Here is a 23,916-nt window from a genome sequence, read left to right as displayed (position 1 = left end):
GTCAGCCTTACAAGATGAGGAGGAAAATTTCTCTCTCTGTGTGCACAGAAAGCCATGTGAGGGTACAACCAGAAAGAGGGTCCACACCACCAACCCACCCATGCTGGTACACTGATCCTGGACTTCCAGATCCGTGAGAAATAAGTTTCTATCATGTATGCCACTCAGTGTACGGCATTCTATTGTAGCAGCCCGAATTGACTGAGCCAGTTAGAAGCTCGATCAGATTCAGACAGGATGTGTGGGGACAGGAACACCATACAGTGGTGTGTTCCTTTAGGGTCATCTCAGAAGGCCAATGTCTGGTGGTCTCTTTTCTTGAATGCTAAGACTGTTTTCTGGGAGTCCCCACATCCAAGTCAGGCAGAGCAACCACACAGCACCCTGGCTCTGCCACTGAATGCGGCTAAAGAAAACCTGGACAGAACACTTGGAGCAGCGACTTTTAGATTCTGAAAAGTAAACTGGAGCAGACCAATTTTGGGGAAGAAGACCAAAATTTGAACTAGCACTGAAATGGTGCTAAGTCTACTTTCTTTTTCTCCTCTCAGACTCCCAAGAAATGGGCAAATATCAGAGAGATCACAGAGAGCGAAGAAACTAGGAAAGCAACTCCATAAAGTTGTTTTTGAATTCCAAAGTGGACTCCCAAGCTGGACATGCATGGATCTGGTCCTAATCAGCACACCAGACCAAGATAACAACCCACGGACCACTGCCCAGCTCCCAGACTGACCACTGGAAGGTGCAGACACAGGACAGGTCCAAGCAGCCACTGCAAAAACAGTCTGAAAACAACTGCAACCACAGCCCACAAAGGGCTGCTAGGAACTTGTGGCCTGACCCAACAGGGTCATTTGTCCACTAAAACAAAAACATAAGCCTTCTCCATGGGGTTTAAGCAAAACCCAAAGTGTCATACATAATAATCAAAATAGCCAGAACATAATCCAGTTTTTTACTTGGCATATGAAAAGACAGGAAAATTTCAACTCTCATGAAAAAAGATAATCAACAGACACTAACACCAAAATAAGGCAGATGTTGGAAATTTGTGACACAGACTTAAAGCAGCTACTATACAAATACTCTAACAAGTAATCATGAACACTCTCAAAACAAATGGAAAATAAAAAGTCTCAGCAAAGAAACACAAGATATAAAGAAGAACCAAAAGAAAATTTTGGAACTGAAAAAATACAGTAACCAATGATGAAATGTAAGTTGGTACTGCCACTATTTCAAACTGTGGTGCTGGAGAAGACTCTTAAGAGTCCCGTGGACTGCAAGGAGATCAAACCAGTCAATCCTAAAGGAAATCAACCCTGAATATTCATTGGAAGGACTGATGCTGAAGCTCCAATACTTTGGCCACCAGATACAAAGAGTGACTCATTGGAAAAGACTCTGATGCCAGGAAAGATTGAAGGCCAAAAGAGAAGCAGGTGGCAGAGGATGAGATGGTTGGCTGGCAGCACTGACTCAGAAGACATGAGTTTGAGCAAACTCTGGGAGATAGTGGAAGACTGAGGAGCCTGGTGTGCTTAGCGACTTAGCGACTAAACAACAACAATCACTATGGAGGTTCCTCAGAAGACTAAAAATAGAATTACCACGTGTGTGCTGTCATTTCAGTCATGTCCGACTCCTTCTGACCCCACAGACTGTAGCCTGCCAGGCTCCTCTTTCCATGGAATTCTCCAGGCAAGAATTGGGAGTGGTTTGCCAGGCTCTCCTCCAGGGGATCTTCCTGACCCAGGGATCGAACCTGGGTCTCCCACATTGCAAACAGATTCTTTACCACAGAGCCACCAGGGAAGCCCAGAATTACCATATGATCCACCAATCCCACTCCTGGGCACATACCAGACAAAACTATAATTCAAAAATATACATGCACCTTATGTTCATGGCAGCACTATTTGTAACAACCTAAATGTCCATCAACAGAGGAATGGGTAAAGAAGATGTGGTGCATATATACAATGGAATATTACTCAGCCATAAAAAGAATGGAATAATGTCATTTGTAGCAACATGGATGGACCCAGAAATTATCATACTAAGTGAAGTAAATCAGAAAGATACCACAAGGTATCTCTTACATGTGGAATTTAAAATAGGACACAAATGAACCTATCTATGAAACAGAAACAGACTCACAGACATAGAGAACAGACTTGTGGTTGCCAAGAGGGAGGGGCTGGGGGAAGGATGGAGTGGGAGGTTGGGATTAGCAGATGTAAGCTATTATATAGTGTGTGGATAAACAACAACGTCCTATTTGTATAGCAAAGAGAACTATATTCAGTATCCTATGATAAATCATGATGGAAACAAATATTTTAAAAAAGAATATATTAATATATATGTATAACTGAATCATTTGCTATACAGCAGATATTAACATAACATTGTAAATAAACTACATTTCAATTAAAAAAGAGAAATAAAAAAATACAGTAACCGAAATTTAAAAAGTACCCGGTTGTAGGGGCTTTAAAGCAGACTGGGGATGACAGAGGAAAAAGTAAACCTGACAAACTTCAGCTGAAGAGTAGAGTAGTAGAAGCTGTCCAATCTGGACAACGAAAAGAAAAATGATTGATTAAAAAATGAACAGAGCTTCAGGGACCTAAAATTGTTAGCAGAATCCCATTAAAAAAAAAAAAAAGAAAGAGGGCTATAAATCAACTACACTTCAATTAAAGAGAGAGAAAGAATAGCTTAAAATGTGCAATAGACAAAATCCTACAGATTCAGAGAGAACCCTAACAGGATAAACTCAAAGAAATCTACATACCCAGATACATTATCATCTAACTGCTGAAAACTAAAGACCAAAAAAATCTTCAAAGCACCTAGAGGAAAACAGCCTGTTCTCTAGAGGAAAACAATTTAAAATAACTGCAACTTTCTCACGGGAAATGAGAGAAGCCAGAGGAAGTGGCACAACATTTTAAAAGGGCTGTAGAGGAAGGAACTGTCTCCAGAATTCTATATGCAGTAAAAAATATCCTTCAGGAAAGCAGGTAAAATAAAGACATTCGCAGATGAAGGAAAACTAAGACCATTTGTTGCCAGCAGTACTGCTTAAAAAGAATTGCTAAAGGAAGTTCTTCAGACAGAAGGAAAATGATACGAGAAAAATACTTGGAACAACACGAATCAAGGAAGAGCAATCAAAATGGTAAATATCTGGGTAAATATTTATAATAGATGAGTCTTCTCCTCTGGAGTTCTTTAAAATATATTTGAAAAATAAAAGCAAGAATTAGAACATTGTCTTTTGGGGTTTTTTAAGTATGCAGATGTACTATCTATACAACTATAATATAAAGAGATCCATAGAGTGATAAGGTTTCTACGCTCCTTATCACTCTATGGTGCAATATTGATTCAAAGCCGTCTTGTGGGAAGATTGACCGCTGGTTTCAGAACTTTTCTGCCAGATCCAATCCATTATAAAACTCCCTATCAATTTTTCACCTAATGGCTTTAGTAGCTGCTGAAGGTCCACTTCTTCATTAAGGTTATAAAACAGACATCCTCTAATTCTCTCATTCTTCCATTAGCTGATATTCTTCAATTAAGAAAAGAACTTCCATGTCCTGGCTATTGTAAACAGTGCTGCGATGAACATTGGGGTACACGCGTCTCTTTCAATTCTGGTTTCCTCGGTGTATATGCCCAGCAGTGGGATTGCTGGGTCATATGGCAGTTCTATTCCCAGTTTTTTAAGGAATCTCCACACTGTTCTCCATAGTGGCTGTACTAGTTTGCATTCCCACCAACAGTATAAGAGAGTTCCCTTTTCTCCACACCCTCTCCAGCATTTATTGCTTGTAGACTTTTGGATAGCAGCCATTCTGACTGGTGTGAAATGATACCTCATTGTGGTTTTGATTTGCATTTCTCTAATAATGAGTGATGTTGAGCATCTTTTCATGTGTTTGTTAGCCATCTGTATGTCTTCTTTGGAGAAATGTCTGTTTAGTTCTTTGGCCCATTTTTTGATTGGATGGTTTATTTTTCTGGAATTCAGCTGCAGAAGTTGCTTGCATATTTTTGAGATTAATTGTTTGTCTGTTGCTTCGTTTGCTATTATTTTCTCCCATTCTGAAGGCTGTCTTTTCACCTTGCTTATAGTTTCCTTTGTTGTGCAAAAGCTTTTAATTTTAATTAGGTCCCATTTGTTTATTTTTGCTTTTATTTCCAATATTCTGGGAGGTGGGTCATGGAGGATCCTGCTGTGATTTATGTCGGAGAGTGTTTTGCCTATGTTTTCCTCTAGGAGTTTTATAGTTTCTGGTCTTACATTTAGATCTTTAATCCATTTTGAGTTTATTTTTGTGTACGGTGTTAGGAAGTGTTCTAGTTTCATTCTTTTACAAGTGGTTGACCAGTTTTCCCAGCACCACTTGTTAAAGAGATTGTCTTTTCTCCATTGTATATTCTTGCCTCCTTTCAATAGCCAGGACATGGAAGCAACCTAGATGTCCATCAGCAGACGAATGGATAAGGAAGCTGTGGTACTTATACACAATGGAATATTACTCAGCCATTAAAAAAAATACATTTGAATCGGTTCTACTGAGATGGATGAAACTGGAGCCCATTATACAGAGTGAAGTAAGCCAGAAAGAAAAACAACAATACAGTATACTAATGCATATATATGGAATTTGAAAGATGGTAACGATAACCCTATATGCGAGACAGAATAAGAGACACAGATGCATAGAACAATTTTATGGACTCTGAGGGAGAAGGTGAGGGTGGGACGTTCTGGGAGAATAGCATTGAAACATGTATATTATCATATGTGAAACAGAACACCATTCCATGTTCGATGCATGAGACAAATGCTCGGGGCCGGGGCAATGGGATGACCCAGAGGGATGATGGGATGGGGAGGGAGGTGGGAGGGGGGTCCAGGAAGGGGAACACATGTAAACCCATGGCTGATTCATGTCAATGTATGGCAAAAACTATTACAATATTGTAAAGTAATTAGTCCCCAACTAAAATAAATAAATTTATAAAAAAAAAAATAAATAAATAAAATAAAAAAAAAGAAAAGAACTTTCCTAAGTCAGCTATTTAATTACTCAGAAACACAATTCATGTATGAAAAGGGAGGACAAACACTTGATTCTTTCATTTACCAGTTTTCAAGTAGTGATCAGAACCACTCTTCTCAAATGGCAGATAATGGATATAATTTACTCATTAAGACTATTAAAGACCAATATCCAAACATTTAAATGATACAGGGTCTTTAATTATGGCAGAGAGTACACAGGATGGCACAATCATTTAGAATGTACATACTATAATGCATCACATCTGCTTTTATTGCCATTGGATTACTCTCTAGAATGTATGTATACATGACAATATATAAAAAAATCCCCCCTCCCCCTTAGATGATAAGATTCCTGTGGATGCTGGGAAATTGAGACCAGGCAGATACTCACAAAAGGACTAAGTAAAACATGGGCACACCTCGTTTTATTGAGCTTCATTTTATTATATACTTTGAAGATACTGCATTTTTTTTAAAACAAGCTGAAGATGTGTGGTAACCCTGCACCGAGCAAGTCTGTGGCCACCATCTTTCCAACAGCATTTGCTCACTCTGCATTTCTGTGTCACATTTTGGTAACTTAAACTTCTCCTTTATGATATTTGTTATTGGTGATTGGTGATCGGCGATCTTTGATGTTACTATTATAATTTTTTTGTTCTGTGTTTTTAAATTAAGGTAGGTATATAGCTTTTTTCCCCCAGACAGAATGCAAATGCACACTTAAGAGGCTACGGCATAGTGTAGTCATAACTTTTATATGCACTGGGAAACCAAAAAATTCATGTGACTCACTTTATTGCAACATTTGCTTTATTGTTGTGGTCTGGAACCAAGCCCACTGTATCTCAGAGGTATGCCTGTATAAAAGAAGTATGTCTTTAGCCATTCAAAACCAAAGGCAAAATCCTACTAGACATGGTCTTCCCCTTAATCATTCAGTTTTGCTTTAAGCCACTTCGCATTTTTAAAGTCAATTACTCTGGCTAGCCACCACACTCAGCACTTTTCAGATATCATCTCATCTAATCCTCACAACCTACCTGGAAAAAGGCTGTCAGTGTCCCCATTTTAGAGAAAAAGCACTGTGCAAGCAGATTATGTAAGATGCCTAACTTGTGCTTCCCCAGGGCAGAACACAAATCTGAGGCCAGACCCCAGCTCCAAAGTCATTTTGCTCAGCCAGGACCCTGGCCCCGTTAATGACATGCACCCTCCTGGCTAAGGTGGGTTTCAGCCTCTTCACTACCATTCGACAGTCTAGCAGCTCTGCCACTGGAGACTCAGAAGATAAATAAGGAACAGAAGGCACACGGGAGAGCTATAAACTCTGTGTCCCTCTTGGGAGGGTACAGCAAGGATTGTTCCCCAGAAAGACATAAAGAACCCAGGAGACAGTCGCTCTCCTCTTCGAAGATTTAAAATAGAAGCAACAGGGTAAGAGAAAATCAGTTTATCAAAACAATCACTAAAGTCATTAAAACTTTTGTTTTTTAAAAAATTAATAACATGAGAAAATGGTCACCTCAATAAAGAGGACATCTCAATTAAGCATATTAGAGAAGATAGATAGATACATAGATGGAGGGGGGATGACTATCACAAAATAGCCCACATATTAACAGGGTTTTTTTCTAGGCAGTTTTGCTTTCCTTTTTATATTTTTCTATATTTTTCAACTTTTTTTTTTGCTGACAAAACAAGAGACTGTATTGGAAGGACTGCCTGGGCAGAGAGCAGGAGGGTGAGGGAACCCAGTATATTTTGCAACTTTTGCAATAATTGGAAGCAAAAAAGGTTATTAAAATATGTAAGTGCAGAAAGTAAACATGCGAACCCGTCCACAGCCAACTACTATCTAAATATTTCAGGGGAAAGGAAAGAGAATAAACTGAGCAGTGACCAGAGGAACCAACAGCAGGTACAAAGCAAACTGCTGTGTGAAAGGTGGGGAAGGTACATTTGACAATCACTGAAGCTGCTGAGTGTGAATCTGGACATAGAGATGCTGACAAGGAAGGGACTGCATGTATCCAGACCAAGAAGTAGCGAGGTGAGCTTCAATATCAAGACTGCTAAGAGGCAGGTGGGGTAGAGAGAACAGGAGGATGTGTGTGTGTGTGTCTGTCTACTGAAGCTGTGGAATATTATACAGCAGGTAAAAAGAGTCAGGGGTGGTCACAAGTCAAGGAAAACTTTAGCTCTCTACTGTTTGGATATTTTTCCAAGAGCACATTCTTTTTTTAAATTGAGGTATAGTTGATTTACAATGTTGTACTAGTTTCTGGTGTACAGCAAAGTGATTCATGTGTGTGTGTGTGTATGTATATATATATATATGTTCTTTTTCATATTCTTTTCCATTATGGTTTATTACAAAATATTGAACATAGTTCCCTTTGCTATACAGTAAGATCTTGTTATTTATCTATTTTATATAGAGTGGTTTGTATCTGCTAATACCAAACTCCTAATTTATCTCTCCCCCACCCTCTTTCCCCTTTGGTAACCATGTTTGTTTTCTGTCTGTGAGCCTGTTTCGTAAACAAATTCATTTGTGTCATATTTTAGATGCCCCGTATAACTGATAGCGTATGGTATTTGTCTTTCTCTTTCTGGCTGATTTCACTTAGTATGATAGTCTCTGAGTCCATCCATATTTGCTGCAAATGACATTATTTCATTCTTTATTACTGCAGGGTAATGTTGCATTGTGTGCATATACCACATCTCCTTTATCCATTCATCTGTGGATGGACGTGTGGCTGCTTCCATGTTGTGACTGCTGTAAATAATGCTGCTATGAACACTGAGTGTATCTTTTCAAATTAGAGTATTCTCCAGATATATGCCCAGGAGCGGGACTGCTGGATCATATGGCAACTTGCAAGAGCATATTCTTAGAGCGGAGAAGGACATGGCGACATCCTCCAGTATTCCTGCCTGGAGAATCCCATGGACAGAGGAGCCTGGCGGGTTATAGTCCATGGGGTCGCAAGAGTCGGACACGACTTAACAACTAAAGAGAGAAGAGATTCTTATAGTATGTATACTATTAATACATACACATCTTTTTTTTTAAAACAATTCAAAGTGAGAAGGAAAGCAAGCACCTAAACATGGGGTGATGAGTCGGAGAGTCAATCAGATGAGGGTCTGAATGGGCCTAGAACTGGCTCTGCTCCTGATAAGCTGTGTGACTCTGAATGAATCTACTGACCCCTCTGTGCTTCACATCCTTATCTGTGGATGGAGATCACACGCCCGTGTTCTCAGAGCAATCGTCAGAACTGAAAACAAGCTATGCTCCAGGCCCAGTGCACGTAGCAGAGACCCTGATAAATGGTAGCTGAGCCTCGGTACATATACACAAGGAAGAAGTGGCAACGAGTTGATTCTAGGTAACAACAGAAGAGGCCCTAGGCTGTGGTGTAAGAAGCCCAAAGATGAGAGCGGCCAGGATGGAGGGTCCCCAGCACTTACTGCAGTTCTCTTCATCGCTGCCGTCTGGACAGTCCTCAAACCCGTTACACCGGAAGCGGCCGATGATGCAGTGGACGCCGCTGGCACATGGGAAGAAGGTCGGGCCGCATTTCGACTTAGCCTTGGCTGCAGGAGGACAAACAAGATAAACAAGCGGACGTCAGGAGGATAAGTTTTCTGATTACTGCATACCAGAGCCGCTAACTTGGAAGGTGCAACAGGTCCTTTAACATCTACCTTGACATCCCCAGAGTTTCTTACCACCAGCACCCACCTCCAAAACCCAGCCAGAGTGGAAACCCCCATGCATCATCCTCCAGAAAGGGGGTGACTCATCCACTGCTACCAAAGTCCTGAGGAGGCCAGACACAGCCCCTGAGCCAGTGAGGCGCAATCAAAATGTGCCAAACAAAGGAATGAACGGGTGAGTAGATGGATGATGGATGGAGCTTGCTCTAAGGAGCTAAAGAACCACTCAGAATTCATACCCTGAACTCTCAAAGTAATCATCTACACTTGCTGAGTGTTTACTAACCAGCCAGCGTGCTCAGTGCTTTACATCATCTCATTTAATCCACCCAGCAACCACCCCATAGGCTGGTGAGCAGAAAAGAGTTATTAACCTAAGAGGCCTGGGGCTGCCAGCCTGAGAAAGGCTTGCTTGCAAAGTTGGCCCTCGCTTGGCTGGCATCTGGGAACTTGCATTTCGGGAAGGTTCGCATCATTTTCTCCTGAGGGTGGCTCACTGTTCATGCAAACCATTCATGCAAACAGTGCATTTATGCTGAACCCCTGCCTTTCTTCTGGGAGTCTGGGATTTTGATACATGTTGGCAGAGGGTCCCTGCATGACCAGACCCCAGTGCCCCAAAAACCTGGGCACTGAGTCTCTCATGAGCTTCCTGGGGAGCAAACATGTCATATACCATGTCACCCTTGTTGCTGGGGGAATTCAGTGCCGCCTATGTGACCGCCTTGGGAAAGGACTCTGGGAGCCTGGGCTTGGGGTCCTCTGACTTCACCGCCTATGTGACCGCCTTGGGAAAGGACTCTGGGAGCCTGGGCTTGGGGTCCTCCGACTTCACCGCCTATGTGACCGCCTTGGGAAAGGACTCTGGGAGCCTGGGCTTGGGGTCCTCCGACTTCACCGCCTATGTGACCGCCTTGGGAAAGGACTCTGGGAGCCTGGGCTTGGGGTCCTCCGACTTCACCGCCTATGTGACCGCCTTGGGAAAGGACTCTGGGAGCCTGGGCTTGGGGTCCTCCGACTTCACCGCCTATGTGACCGCCTTGGGAAAGGACTCTGGGAGCCTGGGCTTGGGGTCCTCTGACTTCACCGCCTATGTGACCGCCTTGGGAAAGGACTCTGGGAGCCTGGGCTTGGGGTCCTCTGACTTCACCGCCTATGTGACCGCCTTGGGAAAGGACTCTGGGAGCCTGGGCTTGGGGTCCTCCGACTTCACCGCCTATGTGACCGCCTTGGGAAAGGACTCTGGGAGCCTGGGCTTGGGGTCCTCTGACTTCACCGCCTATGTGACCGCCTTGGGAAAGGACTCTGGGAGCCTGGGCTTGGGGTCCTCCGACTTCACCGCCTATGTGACCGCCTTGGGAAAGGACTCTGGGAGCCTGGGCTTGGGGTCCTCTGACTTCACCGCCTATGTGACCGCCTTGGGAAAGGACTCTGGGAGCCTGGGCTTGGGGTCCTCTGACTTCACCGCCTATGTGACCGCCTTGGGAAAGGACTCTGGGAGCCTGGGCTTGGGGTCCTCTGACTTCACCGCCTATGTGACCGCCTTGGGAAAGGACTCTGGGAGCCTGGGCTTGGGGTCCTCTGACTTCACTCCTTCACCTGTTCCCTCTGTTGGCTTCACTTTGCCCCCTTTTGCTGTAATAAATCATAACCATGAGTATGGCTGTGCGCCGAACTCTCTGACTCCTTCTGGAAAATCATAGACACTGAACGCGGTCACGGAAACCCCTGACAAAGACAGGTCATATCATGTCACAGAAGTGCTCCGAAGAGGTGAAATGACCTGCCCAGGGTTACACGGCTCGAAAATCTGATGCTGGTGTGAGACCCCTGGCACTCAGAACCCAGAAGCCACGCTCTCAACCAACTCCGCTGTACTGCCCCTCTGCCAGAGGCTGTCACTTCTCACAACAGAAGCCAGACTCCTGCCCAAGGAAATCCTTCTTCCACTCCTGCTGTACAAACAGTTTTAACAGAAACTGCTGTAACCCAGGCTTGATGGAGTGTCCTGCTAACCAAATAGCCCTGTGGGGCAATGCACTTTCCCATTAACAGGGCTGGCTGCTGTGGCTTGCGGTTACAAGGTGAGATGGGATGTATCGCTGCATCCTGGTTAGCAGGCCCCACCTAGCATCCCTCTTGTCTCCTGTCTAGAGGCAGGACCTATGGTCCTCAGGAAGGAAGGGCCATTTCTTTGGAATATACAAGCAGTAAATTACCTTCACGTTCCTGCCATCAGTAACATGCCAACTTTGGCAGCAGCTGATACACGATCAACAAGGTTTTAAGGCTTGGGATGTGTCTAGGTTTTAAAAACCCACAGGGCTTTGTTTTAGCCTGAAAATACTTCAGAATGGTGAGAGTGTGCTCTTCACAAAGCACGAACTTAGGAGAGTGTCCTGGGTTCAAATTGTGGTTCTATTCTTCATGACCTGGGCAAGTTTCTAAAAATTACTGAGCTCAGTTTCCTCATCAATATGTAAATCTCACTGGGCTCTAGGAAGGACTCAGTGCAATAATCTGTATAAAATGCTTAGCCCAGAGCATGCCATAGAGTAGGTGCTCATTTAGTGGTAGAGCTTATGCTATTTATTATCAGCATCAGCATTACCAGTAGGCTTATGGGATTTTAAAATTAATCCTTGGGTTGTTAAATTTCTTTTTCTGATAATCAAAGTTTAAGGAGTTCATATCTATGAATTGATATGAAGTGATCTCCAGGATATACTGTTAAGTGAAAAAAGCAAAGTGCAAAATAGCATCTATAGTACTTTATCCACTCCGTACAGCAAAAGTATTCAAGTATTGGCTTATCTTGCAAAAGAAGTATAGAAAGGATGAACCAAAGACTAAAGAGACTCGATCCCTACAGCGGGTGGGTGGTAAAGGGTTGGAAAGGATGGGGAAATGGAAATGGAATGAGGTAGCCAGAATGAGAAGGCAATACTTCTCTGGGTCTATTTGTATAGCTCTGACTCTTAGAACCATGATAATATCCTACATACTCAAAAAGTAAATAATTAAAATTGATCAGATATGTGGGCTAGAGGAGGAGAAGTCAAAATGAAATATAAATAGCAACAAATGAACATAACTGAAATATAAATAGCAACAAACGAACATAACCATATTATAGATGAATAAGCAACACACGGAAGGAGGAGGAGGAAGAAAAGAACTAGCCTAAGAAAACATTTTGCTTGGATTCTACAAGGCTAAAGAAAAAAAGAATTGTTCACAAATACTCTAGTCATATTTGTTTCTAACAGGGGTATGAATCAGCAATTCTGCAACAGCCTTTTGTGTGTTCTAGTGTTGAACAAATAGGTAAGTATATTACAGATAACAAGAGCAAGGTTTCTTACTGTCAGAGGAGGAAATTACAAATAAAGAAAGTGAGAAGACTTTAGGCTTTGGACGGGAACTGAAGGCATCACTGTGAACTCAAGGTTTGTAAAGGTAGATAGATAGAAAGATACGTGTGTGTGTGTTAGTGTTCAGTTCAGTTCAGTCGCTCAGTCGTGTCCGACTCTTTGCGACCCCATGGACTGTAGCCTACCGGGCTCCTCCGTCCATGGGATTTTCCAGGCAAGAGTACTGAAGTGAGTTGCCATTGCCTTCTCCAGGGGATCTTTCCGACCCAAGGATCGAACCTGGGTCTCCTGCATTGTAGGCAGATGCTTTACCATCTGAGCCACCAGGGAAGTCCTCAGGAAGGAAGGCAGGAAGTCCTGCCTCCTTAGATACTTTTAAGGCCCAGCCCAGCTCCAAAGGACTAGATTTTACAAGACAAAGAAAAGGAGAACAACCCCACCTGAATTAGGTACCATTCAGTTAACCAGCTCTTTGGCCCTGGCCCTGCACCATCCTCAGGAATCACTACTGAGACTCCTTGCCTTGTCAGTGATGCTCAGCTACCTTCTCTGTCAGGGAGCAAGCCCTGTTATGATTTACATCTGCACTGGCAGACGCCTGCTCAGGCAACCACAGCGCGGATCACAGGCAACCCGCCGAGCGTCTGGCAGAGGCTCAGAGAGAAGCCTGAGGCTGACAACAGCTCCCTGCCTGCGTGGCCCCCCGGGGGGCTCAGGGGAGTCCTGGACAAAGTCTGATTGTCCCCAGCTCGCCCCACTTTCCACAAAGGGAAGATTTCAGCAAGATACTCAGCAGACCCTGGCAGAAGCGGAAGACTCTCGGTGCCTAAAACCGCCTGACAGAGGCGGGCAGGGTGACTCCATCCCACTGACATTTGAATCCACCGTGCTTCAAGGGCCTGCTCCGTGAACTTTCCAAAGCAGCAGCTTTCACCAGCAGCAAGACAGGGCCCGTGGCTCCCCAGGGGGCTGGGTTATTTCCTGATCTGAGCTCTCCTCTTCCTTTTAGAGCCTGACTGTCACAGGTCTGGACTTCACGGATCAGTAAAAAAGAACATTTTAAAACTAGATGGAAGTGGATGAAGAGATAACAAAATTGTCAACTTTTTTTCTTTAAACCAGAAAGGACATAAACAAATCTTCAATAACCTCTACTCACCATCACCCTAAAGGAAGAGCTGCGTTAGCATCCAAAATGCAGGAAGACCATAGCCCTCGGACCAGTATTTGGAGACCATGTCATAACGAGAGAGGCGAACCAGGGGACGCCCCGGAGTCACCAGGTTGTGACCCTCTCAGAGCAAAGACGCCCATCCTCCTGTGGGTAACATCTGGGGCCCAGCAAAGAGTCACAGAGCTTCACTGGTCAGGGAACTGGATCCCACGTGTGGCAACTGAGAGTCTGCATGATGCAGCTGAAGATCCCATGTGCCGCGGCGGGACCCGGTGCAGCCAAATAAATAAAAATATTTTTTAAAAAAAGCTGTGAGCTCATATTCAAACAGCAGTCGTTTTCGCAAAAAAAACCAAAAAAAAAAACAAGCTCATTTAGAATTTTTAAACTCTTAACCTGGTCTATCCATTTTTCAAGGATTTACACTTTAACCGTGCACAATACGAAACAGAGTTCAAGGGGCCAACATTTTTTTTTACTGCCCTCTTTTGGCAAAGAACAAAATATTTCTGAGCATCCTACTAATCTGTCAGGCCCTGAGTCAGTTGTCTGGAGATTCAACAGCGCTCTCTAACTGATGGGCGGTTTAGCAGGCTGGTCAATGAGCCTCTGCATGCAGTGCCGTGAGTGCTCTGATGGGGGAGCTAGAGGACACCTAATCTCAAACTGGGGGAAAAGCTGATGTCAGAAAAGCCTTCTCTAAGGACAGTCAGCCTCAGCGGAGACACAGAGCCCAGGGGCAAACCAATGTGATGCTCAGGCAGTTTAAGGTCTTGGTTATGCATTCCACTAATAGTAATTCACAAACTCTGTCATTCCTCAAAGAACGAGGATACACAGGAGAGAGCTATGCCCTGGATGAGACCTCAGGGCTGGGGGACTGCGGAGAGAAGGCTGTTCCAAGTGGAGGGAACCGCATATGCAAAGGCTGGGAGGCAGAAACAGTGTTGTTATTTACTCGCTAAGTCGCTAAGTCATGTCCGACTCTTGTGACCCCATGAACTGTAGCCGCCAGGCTCCTCTGTCCATGGGATTCCCCAGGCAAGAATACTGGAGCGGGTTCCCATTCCCGTCTCCAGGGGATTCCTCTGACCCAGGGATCGAACCCAAGTCTTCTTCACCGGCAGGCAGATTCTTTACCACTGAGCCACCTGGGAAGCCCAGGAACGGTGTAGTAACAGAACAAATGCAAGGGGGTCAGAATGAACTTGCTTCTCACGTCAGTAAAAGTCCCCAATACTGTTTCTTTAATTTAAAAAATGTAAAACCCTATTTCTCGTAAGGAATATGCTATGAGATAGGTGCCATTCCACTCACATGAAAGGTGTGGGAATTATAAATCCTACAGTAAAGTATAAATTAGAAAAGAAATCAAATTATAAAATTCATGCAATTTGAGTCATTGCACATACTCCATAGCCCCCAAAGTAAATACCCACACGTGTACATCACTAGCTAAAAACTTTACAGAAAGTAATGGATCTGCAGTTGTTGCTATATTCAGTCCCCTGGTTCATTCTGTAAAAAGTCAAACTATGGTTCCTTTTAAAAGTAAAAAATGACTTCGTGGCTGGGGGTGAGAAAGCAAAAACAGCCTCATAAAAATAACAGACTTTTAAGAAGCAATATATTGTTGGATTCTCTAAGAAGTCTGGGAGGGAGAGAGACAGGCCTTTTATTGTAGTCCAAATGCACATGACAAACAGCCCAGCAAGCCAAACCCAGGCCTGGGGATCCAAGCCTTTGCAGATTCATTATTGCTTGAGCAAAATGCCCTTTACTTGTTCCAGCAGTTCAGCTCCACATGACTACTCGGGTGGACTCCACTGTTTTATTGATCAGATATCGCAATGTGTTATTTCTTAAAATGCCATCTTGGCTGTTTCAGAGATACACACTGGGGAGCGGAGAGAGCAAAAGACCACACACTAACTGGACTACGAATACAGAAAGAGGGCATCGAGTTGAGACAGCCTTTCGAAAAAATTCAAATAGAAATTCTTTCTAAACGTCTCTTTTTTATTGGAGTATAATTGCTTTACAATGCTGTGTTAAGTTTCTGCTGTACAACAAAGTGAATCAGCTATATGTATACATATATCCCCTCTCTCCTGAGTCCTCCCCTCCCCCATCCCACCCCTCTAGGTCATCACAGGGCACCGAGCTGAGCTCCCTGTGCTATATAGCTATTTCCCAATGTCTGTCTATTTTACACATGTAGTATACAGATAAACATTTCCTCTTTTATAATAAGAATAGGAGGTATATAACCTTGGGGATATTCAGGTATGACCTAAATCAAATCCCTTATGATTAGACAGTGGAAGTGACAAATAGATTCAAGGGATTAGATCTGATAGACAGAGTGCCTGAAGAACTATGGACAGAGGTTCGTAACATTGTACAGCAGGCAGTGATCAAAACCATTCCCAAGAAAAAGAAACGCAAAAAGGTTATCTGAGGAGGCCTTACAAATAACTGAGAAAAGAAGAGAAGCAAAAGGCAAAGGAGAAAAACAAAGATATACTCACCTGAATGCAGAGTTCCAAAGAATAGCAAGGGGAAAAAAGAAAGCCTTCCTCAGTGAACAATGTAAAGAAATAAGGGAAAACAATAGAATGGGAAAACCTAGAGATCTCTTCAAGAAAATTAGAAATACCAAGGCAACATTTCATGCAAAGATGGGCACAATAAAGGACAGAAACGGTATAGACCTAACAGAAGCAGAAGATATTAAGAAGAGGTGGCAAGAATACACAGAAGAACTATACAAAATGATCTTAATGACCCAGGTAACCATGATGCTGTGATCACTCACCTAGAGCCAGACATCCTGGAGTGCGAAGCCAAGTGAGCCTTAGGAAGCATCACTACAAACAAAGCTAGTGGAAGTGATGGAATTCCAGTTGAGCTATTTCAAATCCTGAAAGATGATGCTGTGAAAGTGCTGCATTCAATATGTCAGCAAATTTGGAAAACTCAGCAGTGGCCACTGGACTGGAAAGGTCAGTTTTCATTCCAATCTCAAAGAAGGGTAATGCCAAAGAATGTTCAAACTACCACACAATTGCTCTCATTTCACATGCTAGCAAAGTAATGCTCAAAATTCTCCAAGCTAGGCTTCAAGAGTACATGAACTGAGAACTCCCAGATGTTCAAGTTGGATTTAGAAAAGGCAGAAGAACCAGAGATCAAATTGCCAATGGTCGCTGGATCATAGAAGAAGCAAGAGAATTCCAGAAGAAGATCTACTTCTGCTTCACTGACTACACTAAAACCTTTGACTGTGTAGATCACAACAAATTGTGGAAAATTCTTAAAGAGGTGGGAATAGCAGACCACCTTTCCTGTCTCTGGAGAAACCTGTATGCAGGTCAAAAAGCAACAGTTAGAACTGGACGTGGAACAAGAGACTGATTCAAAAGTGGGAAAGGAGGACCTCAAGGCTGTACACTGTCACTCTGTTTATTTAACTTATAACCAGAGGACATCATGAGGAATGCTGGGCTGGACAAAGCACAAGCTGGAATCAAGACTGCTGAGAGAAATAACAATAACCTCAGATATGCAGATGATACCACCCTTATGGCAGAAAGCAAAGAGGAACTAAAGAGCCTCTTGATGAAAGTGAAAGAGGAGAGTGAAAAAGCTGGCTTAAAACTCAACATTCAAAAAATGAAGGTCATGGCATCCGGTGCCATCACTTCATGGCAAATAGATGGGGAAACAACGGAAACAGTGACAGACTGTATTCACTTGGGCTTCAAAATCACTGCAGATGGTGACTGCAGCCATGAAATTAAAAGACTCTTGCTCCTTGGAAGAACAACTATGACAAACCTAGCCAGTATATTAAAAAGCAGAGATATTGCTTTGCTGACAAAGATGCATATAGTCAAAACTATGGTTTTTCCAATAGTCATGTATGGATGTGAGAGTTGGACCATAAAGAAGGTTGAGTGCCGAAGAATTGATGCTTTTGAATTGTGCTGCTGGAGAAGACTCTTGAGAGTCCCTTGGACTGCAAGGAGATCAAACCAGTCAATCCTAAAGGAAATCAACCCTGAATGTTCATTGAAAGGACTGATGCTGAAACTAAAGCTCTAATATTTTGGCCCCCTGATGCAAAGAGCCGACTCACTGGAAAAGACCCCGATGCTGGGAAAGATTGAAGGCTGGAGGAGAAGGGGACAACAGAGGATGAGATGGTTGGATGGCATCACCGACTCAATGGACATGAGTTTGAGCGGGCTCTGGGAGTTGGTGAAGGACAGGGAAGCCTGGCATGCTGCAGTCCGTGGGGTCGCAAAGAGTCAGACACGACTAAATGACAACAACAGCAACAAAAGAGGTCAGAAGGGCTTAGGGCAGAGAACGTCTGAGTTTCTATCCCAATTCTGCCACATGACAGCTGAGACCATGGATCAGTTACTTCAAGGTCACTAGTCTCCAAACCCCACCAGTAAAGGAGGCATTAAGACAGCACAGGTTTCAATGTGAGATTCTGCGTGTAGAGCATACAGTCTAATGCAATATCTAGTGGGAATCTGATAATATTCTCCCTTCTCTAACATGGTTCATAGTTCTACAAACAGCTCTTCTTCACATATATGGATGGTCCTGAGAAAAGTCAAATGGAAACCATAGTAATAATTATGCCATCTAAGTCCTTGTGCACATGCGCGTGCGTGCTTGGTCATGTCCGACTCTTTGTGACCCTTTGGATTGCAGCCTGCCAGGCTTCTCTCTGTATGGGATTCTCCAGGCAAGAATACTGCAGTGGGTTGTCATTTCCTCCTCCAGGGGATCTTCCTGACCCAGGGATCAAACTCATGTCTCCTGAGTCTCTTGCATTGGCAGGCGGATTCTTTACCACTGATCCACCAGGGAAGCCCAACTAAGGTCTCACTCTTCAGTTATTGGTTCCACTAACATTAATTCTTAGAGTCTCTTTGTGGCACACATAGGATGTGAAGGTTGCAAAGAGAATCAAACATAACTTCTTCTAGCTAGCAGAAGTTCCTCACTAAGAACACTAGCCTAGAAGAAGAGGGAGAAAAGGACAATAAACAGATAACTACAATGAGATAAGATAAGAACTATATAAGCTGTATAAGCATTTACCTTTCAACACTCTAATACGCAGTTAATGTAGGGTTGCATGTCAGCCTGCCTGGGTTCAGATATTGAATCAAGTGCTTTGGGACCTCTATGTGATGTACTGAAAATATTTCACCTCTCTTTGCCTCCATTTCCTTATCAGGAAACAGTGATATGAACAGTACCTCCCTTGCTGCTAAGGGGATTAAATGAGACAATAATTGCTTAGAACTTTGTCTGGAACACACTATTAGCTATGATAGTTCATATTCTATTAGCTACTATCATATATATTACATATTGGCTATTATTATTTGATATTACACTATAAAATACAGTAGTATGTAGTATTTAGACTGTATTGTAGAGTATTATCACACAGCATTAGCGATTGCTATTATTATAATTATTACTATTAGTTTCAAACACTTCTGCCCAGCAGTGCACTCTCAATCAATACGTGGGTGATGGATACATACTGCTATATAGAAAATAAACAAAGGAATACAGCACAAGGAACTATATTCAATATCTTGTAATAACCTAATGAGATACGTAGCAGGAATCTGATAAGGGAAAAGAGAAAAGAATCTGAAAAAGGATATAATGCGTATGAATGTATAACTGAATCACTTTGCTGTACATCTGAAACACTGTGCATCAACTATACTTTAAGAAAAAAATATGTGGGGGATGGCCAGAGTATAAGACAAATTTAGAAAAAGAACACAACCCACGTGACCTAGGGGACCAGGGAGCACAGTACAATGCAGCACTATTTTCTTTGGGTATGAAGAATCATATGGGGGTATGAGATGGTTAGATAGCATCATCGACTCAATAGACATGAATTTGACAAACTCTGGGAGACAGTGGAGGACAGAGAAGCCCGGTGCGCTGCAGTCCACGGGGTTGCCAACAGTCGGACACGACTTAGCAACTGAACAGCAACATGAACAATCAGAAGTGTGTGGGTGAAAAAGAAGAGGGAAAGGCATTCTAGGCAAAATAAATGATGTGAACTGAGACAGGATGTGGTTTATAGAGAGATTTGGGAGAAGCCAGGGTATCTAGAGCATAGAATATGGCAGAAGGGAAGGCTGAGAGAGACACAGGCAGGAGTTTGGACACCTATCCTGGGAGCCAGCGGACATTTCCATAAAAAAAAGTGAAGTGTCAGATTTGCTTTTTATAAAGAAAATTTTTATGAACTCACAAGAATATTATGAGGCTCTGTAAGTCAAGGAAATATCCTCCCCACTCCCAAAAAGCCCTGGAGGAACTGAAGAGAGCCAAGTCGATAATGTTCTTTGGGCTTTTAGGGGGAAAAAAGGCACTAAACGATAAGGGAATTCTAATTGCCTGCCACTGCCCTTTGAATAATCTTATTATTTAAAATGACAGTAAAGAGGCAAAAAAGAAGTTAGCACGTTTGGGATCAGGACATTAGTTTATAACCTAAAGGTTCTATCCGGTTACTTATTTTGGCTATTTATAATGCACGTACATATGTGTATAAACATATGTTTTTGTGGAAAGGTGATGGAATGCAAATTCCAGAGAATCTATAAGCAAGAAACCAAGACATCCCCAACCGATTCTTCTAGAGACAAACCTTGAGAGGAAAACACAGCTCAAAAATGATACTAACTAAATGTGGGTCAGATAACTTAGCCTCTGGAGGCTTTTCAATGTTTAGAGGAAAAACTTCCTGACAATGATCAGAGTCCCTGGGATTAAGAACAGATGTGGGAACGGATACAGATAGACGAGTTTTCACTTTAAAAAGAATACTTAATGGGATGACCCAGAGGGATGGGATGGGGAGGGAGGTGGGTGGGGGGTCCAGGAAGGGGAACACATGTAAACCCATGGCTGATTCATGTCAATGTATGGCAAAAACTATTACAATATTGTAAAGTAATTAGCCCCCAACTAAAATAAATAAATTTATAAAAAAAAAAAAAAGAATACTTAAAAAAAAAAAAGTGAGGCAATGTGAGAATCAAAGACAGTTTTGATTAAAAACTGTTTGAATAAAAATGAATAAAGAAGAGTCCGTTCTCCATCACCTTCCATCTTGCTGGGCAGTGACAGTCATCTTTGCCAAAAGAAGGTTTTGCTTTTGAGAGCCTTCATCCTCACCTGCCCTCAGGACCCCTGACAACTGTGAAGTTTCCCTTTTTAAAAGCCCCTCATTGCTGTGCATAGTCTTTATCCTCAGATTTGTGAAGAGAAAGCTTATTACTCATTAGCTTTCCAGAAGTAAGTGTCTGACAGCCCGTCTGACTTGCTCCTCCCCATACATCCACTGTAAGGAGGTCAAACCAGTCTATCCTAAAGGAAATCAACCCTGAATATTCACTGGAAGGACTGATGCTGAAGCTGAAGCTCCAATACTTTGGCCACCTAATGCGAAGAGCCGACTCACTGGAAAAGATCCTGATGCTGGGAAAGATTGAAGGCAAAAGGAGAAGCAGACAACAGAGGATGAGATGGTTGGATGGCATCACCGACTTGATGGACATGAGTTTGAGCAAGCTCTGGGAGTTCGTGATGGACAGGGAGGCCTGGCGTGCTGCAGTCCATGGGGTTGCAAAGAGTCAGGCACAATTTAGCAACTGAACAACCACAGCAAAACATCCACATCCACAGAGCAACCCTGGAACTCAGAGTCTTGTCTCCTTAATTGGTGCAATAATGCCGACAAAGAGCCCCATAGAAAGGTCTATGATGTGAGGGTTAAATGTGGTGTGACACCCACAGACAGCAGGATGTTCACTCAGACACAGCAGGTGTAACCCTTTGTTGGGTGGTGTCAACAGGGCACAACAGGGCACATACTGGGCACTCCCCTGGTGGTCCAGTGGTTAAGACTCCGGGCTTCCAATGCAGGAGGAGTGGGCTAGATCCCTGGTGGGGAAACTAAGATCCTACATACCAAGTGGCATGGTCAAAAATTAAAAAAAAAAAAAAACAGGGCACAGGGAGGTGGCCTCTGGCTCCTCTGAAAGGCTGAGCAAGAGAACATTCTCTGTCTGTAATGGTAACCTGAAAGCAACTGTTTCCAAAATAACAGTACTTAACCCACCCAAAATCTTGCTCCAGGAAAGGTTTTCACTGAGGCATCTAGAGGTTTCTATGATGTTTTCAACACCAGTCACAGGAATCACATAATCCCGTGGATATTATCTCCTGGTAGCCCTGGGCTGACTTTAAAGACAGAACATCAATCTTCAGCTTCTTATTTATCTTCCAAGAGCAAGGACACTCAATCCTGATTGCACATTAGATTAACCCAGGAGGCTTTTTTTAAAAAAAAATACATACCCAAAATCAAGAGAGCTGGAGTGACTATACTCATCTCAGACAAATAAGTAGGATTTAAGATAAAAAGTATTCTTAAAGACAAAGAAATCAGGAAGACATACTATATGCACCAAAAAACAGAGCCAGAAAATACACGAAGCAAAACCGACAGAACTGAAGGTAGAAAAAGACATTTAAATAATGCGAGTTAGAAACTTCAATACTCCATTTTCAATAATGGACAGAATAATGAGGCTGCGGATCGGCGGGGAAACAGGAGTCACAAACGACGCTGAAAACCAACCAGACCTCTCGCTTCTCCACAGAATTCTCCAGTCGACCACACAGAACAGCTTTTCCTCAGCTTTTCCTCAGGGGCGCACAAAATGTCCTCCAGGAGCCCCCTGGGGCCACAGCACAGACTCAAAGAGGAATGAACACAAAATGTCCTCCAGGAGCCCCCTGGGGCCACAGCACGGACTCAAAGAGGAATGAACACAAAATGTCCTCCAGGAGCCCCCTGGGGCCACAGCACGGACTCAAAGAGGAATGAAATCACACCATGTGTGTTGTCCAGTCACACTGGAATGACTCAGAGATCAATAACAGAAGGTTTCTTTGGAGGGCGATGAAAATGTTCTAAAATTAGATCTTGGCGATGAGTGCCACAGCTCTCTGAGTACACTAAACACAGAAGCAAACTTCCCAGGAACTCCTGAAATCTGGGAGGGTGGTGGCATCAGAGACGGAAGGGCTGCTGCTTTCCAGGAAGACACGACGTTGGCTAAATTCCTCCCTGGTTCTTCCGCTTGGCTCCCCAGGCAACATGTGGCAATACCAGGGAGGTGGCGGGGGTGAGTACCACAGGCATCTGTCTAGTGGGCAGACCAGGGATGCTGCTAAACATCCTACTAATAAAATGCACAGGACAAGTCCCCCACCCCCAACAAATAAATGATTGTGTGCTCACTCAGTGGTGTCCGACTTTTGCGACCCCATGGACTTATTAGCCCACCAAGCTCCTCTGCCCATGGAGTTTTCCAGGCAAGAATATTGGAGTGGGTACCATTTCCTATTCCAGGGGATCTTCCCAACCCAGGCGTTGAACCCACATCTCCTGGGACTCCTGCATTTGCAGGTGGATTTTTTACCAGTAGCGCCATCTGGGAAACCACAGTAAATGACTGTCTGGCCCCCAAATGTCAATAGTTTTGAGGTGGAAGAATTCTGTACCAGGGAAAAGTTAATACTCTCGTATTTTTGTCTCTTCTGATTTAAAGAAATGAATAATCCTAGATTAACGGTAAAGGAGAAAGAATTAGGAATCAGACCCAGAGCCACATCCTGGTTCCACCAGCTTCCCAGAACTTGGGCATTACCTAATTCCCTCATCTGTAGAATGGGATGATGACCTTATAGTGTGGTTGTGAGGATTAAATGAGATGTTGCCCAGCACCAGCAAGGCTAAGAGATTTCATTACTTTAATTATTGTTCTTTGCTAAAGCTCCAAACTGGCTTAGTACCGAGAAATGAGTGACTGGGTTATTTTAAAACAGGGTTCTCTTCTCCAGCAACAATTAGCATGTAAACTGGGGCATTTTATGAGCTAATAAGCAATCGAGACATAACAGTTGACATTCCTCACTACTATAGTATACACTGGCCAAAGCAGGACTAGCTAAATACTCTGTTGCCATAGTAACAAAAAGTTCCTGGGAACCTGACTCATTTTCTTCCCAGTAAATGCTTTCTATTTGTCAAGCTCGACTTTATACACAAGCACACTGCACAGTCGTGAAGTCTTTTCTACTTCCTAGACCTTGTATCTCTACCGTTCAAAAACCAGTTTACTCTGGTGGAAACAGTCACCCAAAACTGGACAAGATGACAGCCTGTCATTTGCTGTGGGCCTCTGTAATGGAGCCCACCAGCGGATAGGAGTGACTTGAGAAGACACAGTAAAACACGCAGTGCCTTCCATCGCCTCCACTGGGCCAGGTACCAGCATGAGATTCCATCATGCTCACCATAAGTGAAGAAAGATAAGAAAATAACAGTAAATGCTTCTTGTGTGCCTTGGGCTTTCATGGACTTTACTCCAGGCGCACTCTACCAAAAAACAGCGAGCCAGGGATGA

At 43.3% G+C, this 23,916-nt stretch overlaps 2 protein-coding genes across 5 annotated transcripts in view; one reads left to right on the top strand and one right to left on the bottom strand.

The window, feature by feature from the left end:
- LDLRAD3 (low density lipoprotein receptor class A domain containing 3) overlaps positions 1-23,916 on the bottom strand; it is a 255,995-nt gene that overhangs the window by 124,502 nt on the left and 107,577 nt on the right. For all 4 annotated transcript variants that reach the window (XM_081544662.1, XM_081544663.1, XM_081544664.1 and 1 more), the window contains exon 3: positions 8,573-8,698. In XM_081544662.1, the coding sequence (XP_081400788.1) occupies positions 8,573-8,698 (126 nt within the window). The remainder of the gene's footprint in view (positions 1-8,572; positions 8,699-23,916) is intronic.
- On the top strand, positions 2,948-11,859 carry LOC145527152 (uncharacterized). Its single transcript, XM_081544667.1, has 2 exons — positions 2,948-3,190; positions 7,789-11,859. The coding sequence occupies exon 2, from the start codon at positions 9,487-9,489 to the stop codon at positions 10,522-10,524; it is 1,038 nt and encodes a 345-aa protein (XP_081400793.1). The 5' UTR covers positions 2,948-3,190; positions 7,789-9,486; the 3' UTR covers positions 10,525-11,859.

The sequence above is a fragment of the Giraffa tippelskirchi genome, chromosome 11 (genome assembly GCF_054371585.1).
Source record: "Giraffa tippelskirchi isolate mGirTip1 chromosome 11, T2T-mGirTip1v1.2.pri, whole genome shotgun sequence".
In the NCBI taxonomy this organism is placed as follows: Eukaryota; Metazoa; Chordata; class Mammalia; order Artiodactyla; family Giraffidae; genus Giraffa; species Giraffa tippelskirchi.
This window is presented reverse-complemented; position numbering and strand designations above follow the sequence as displayed.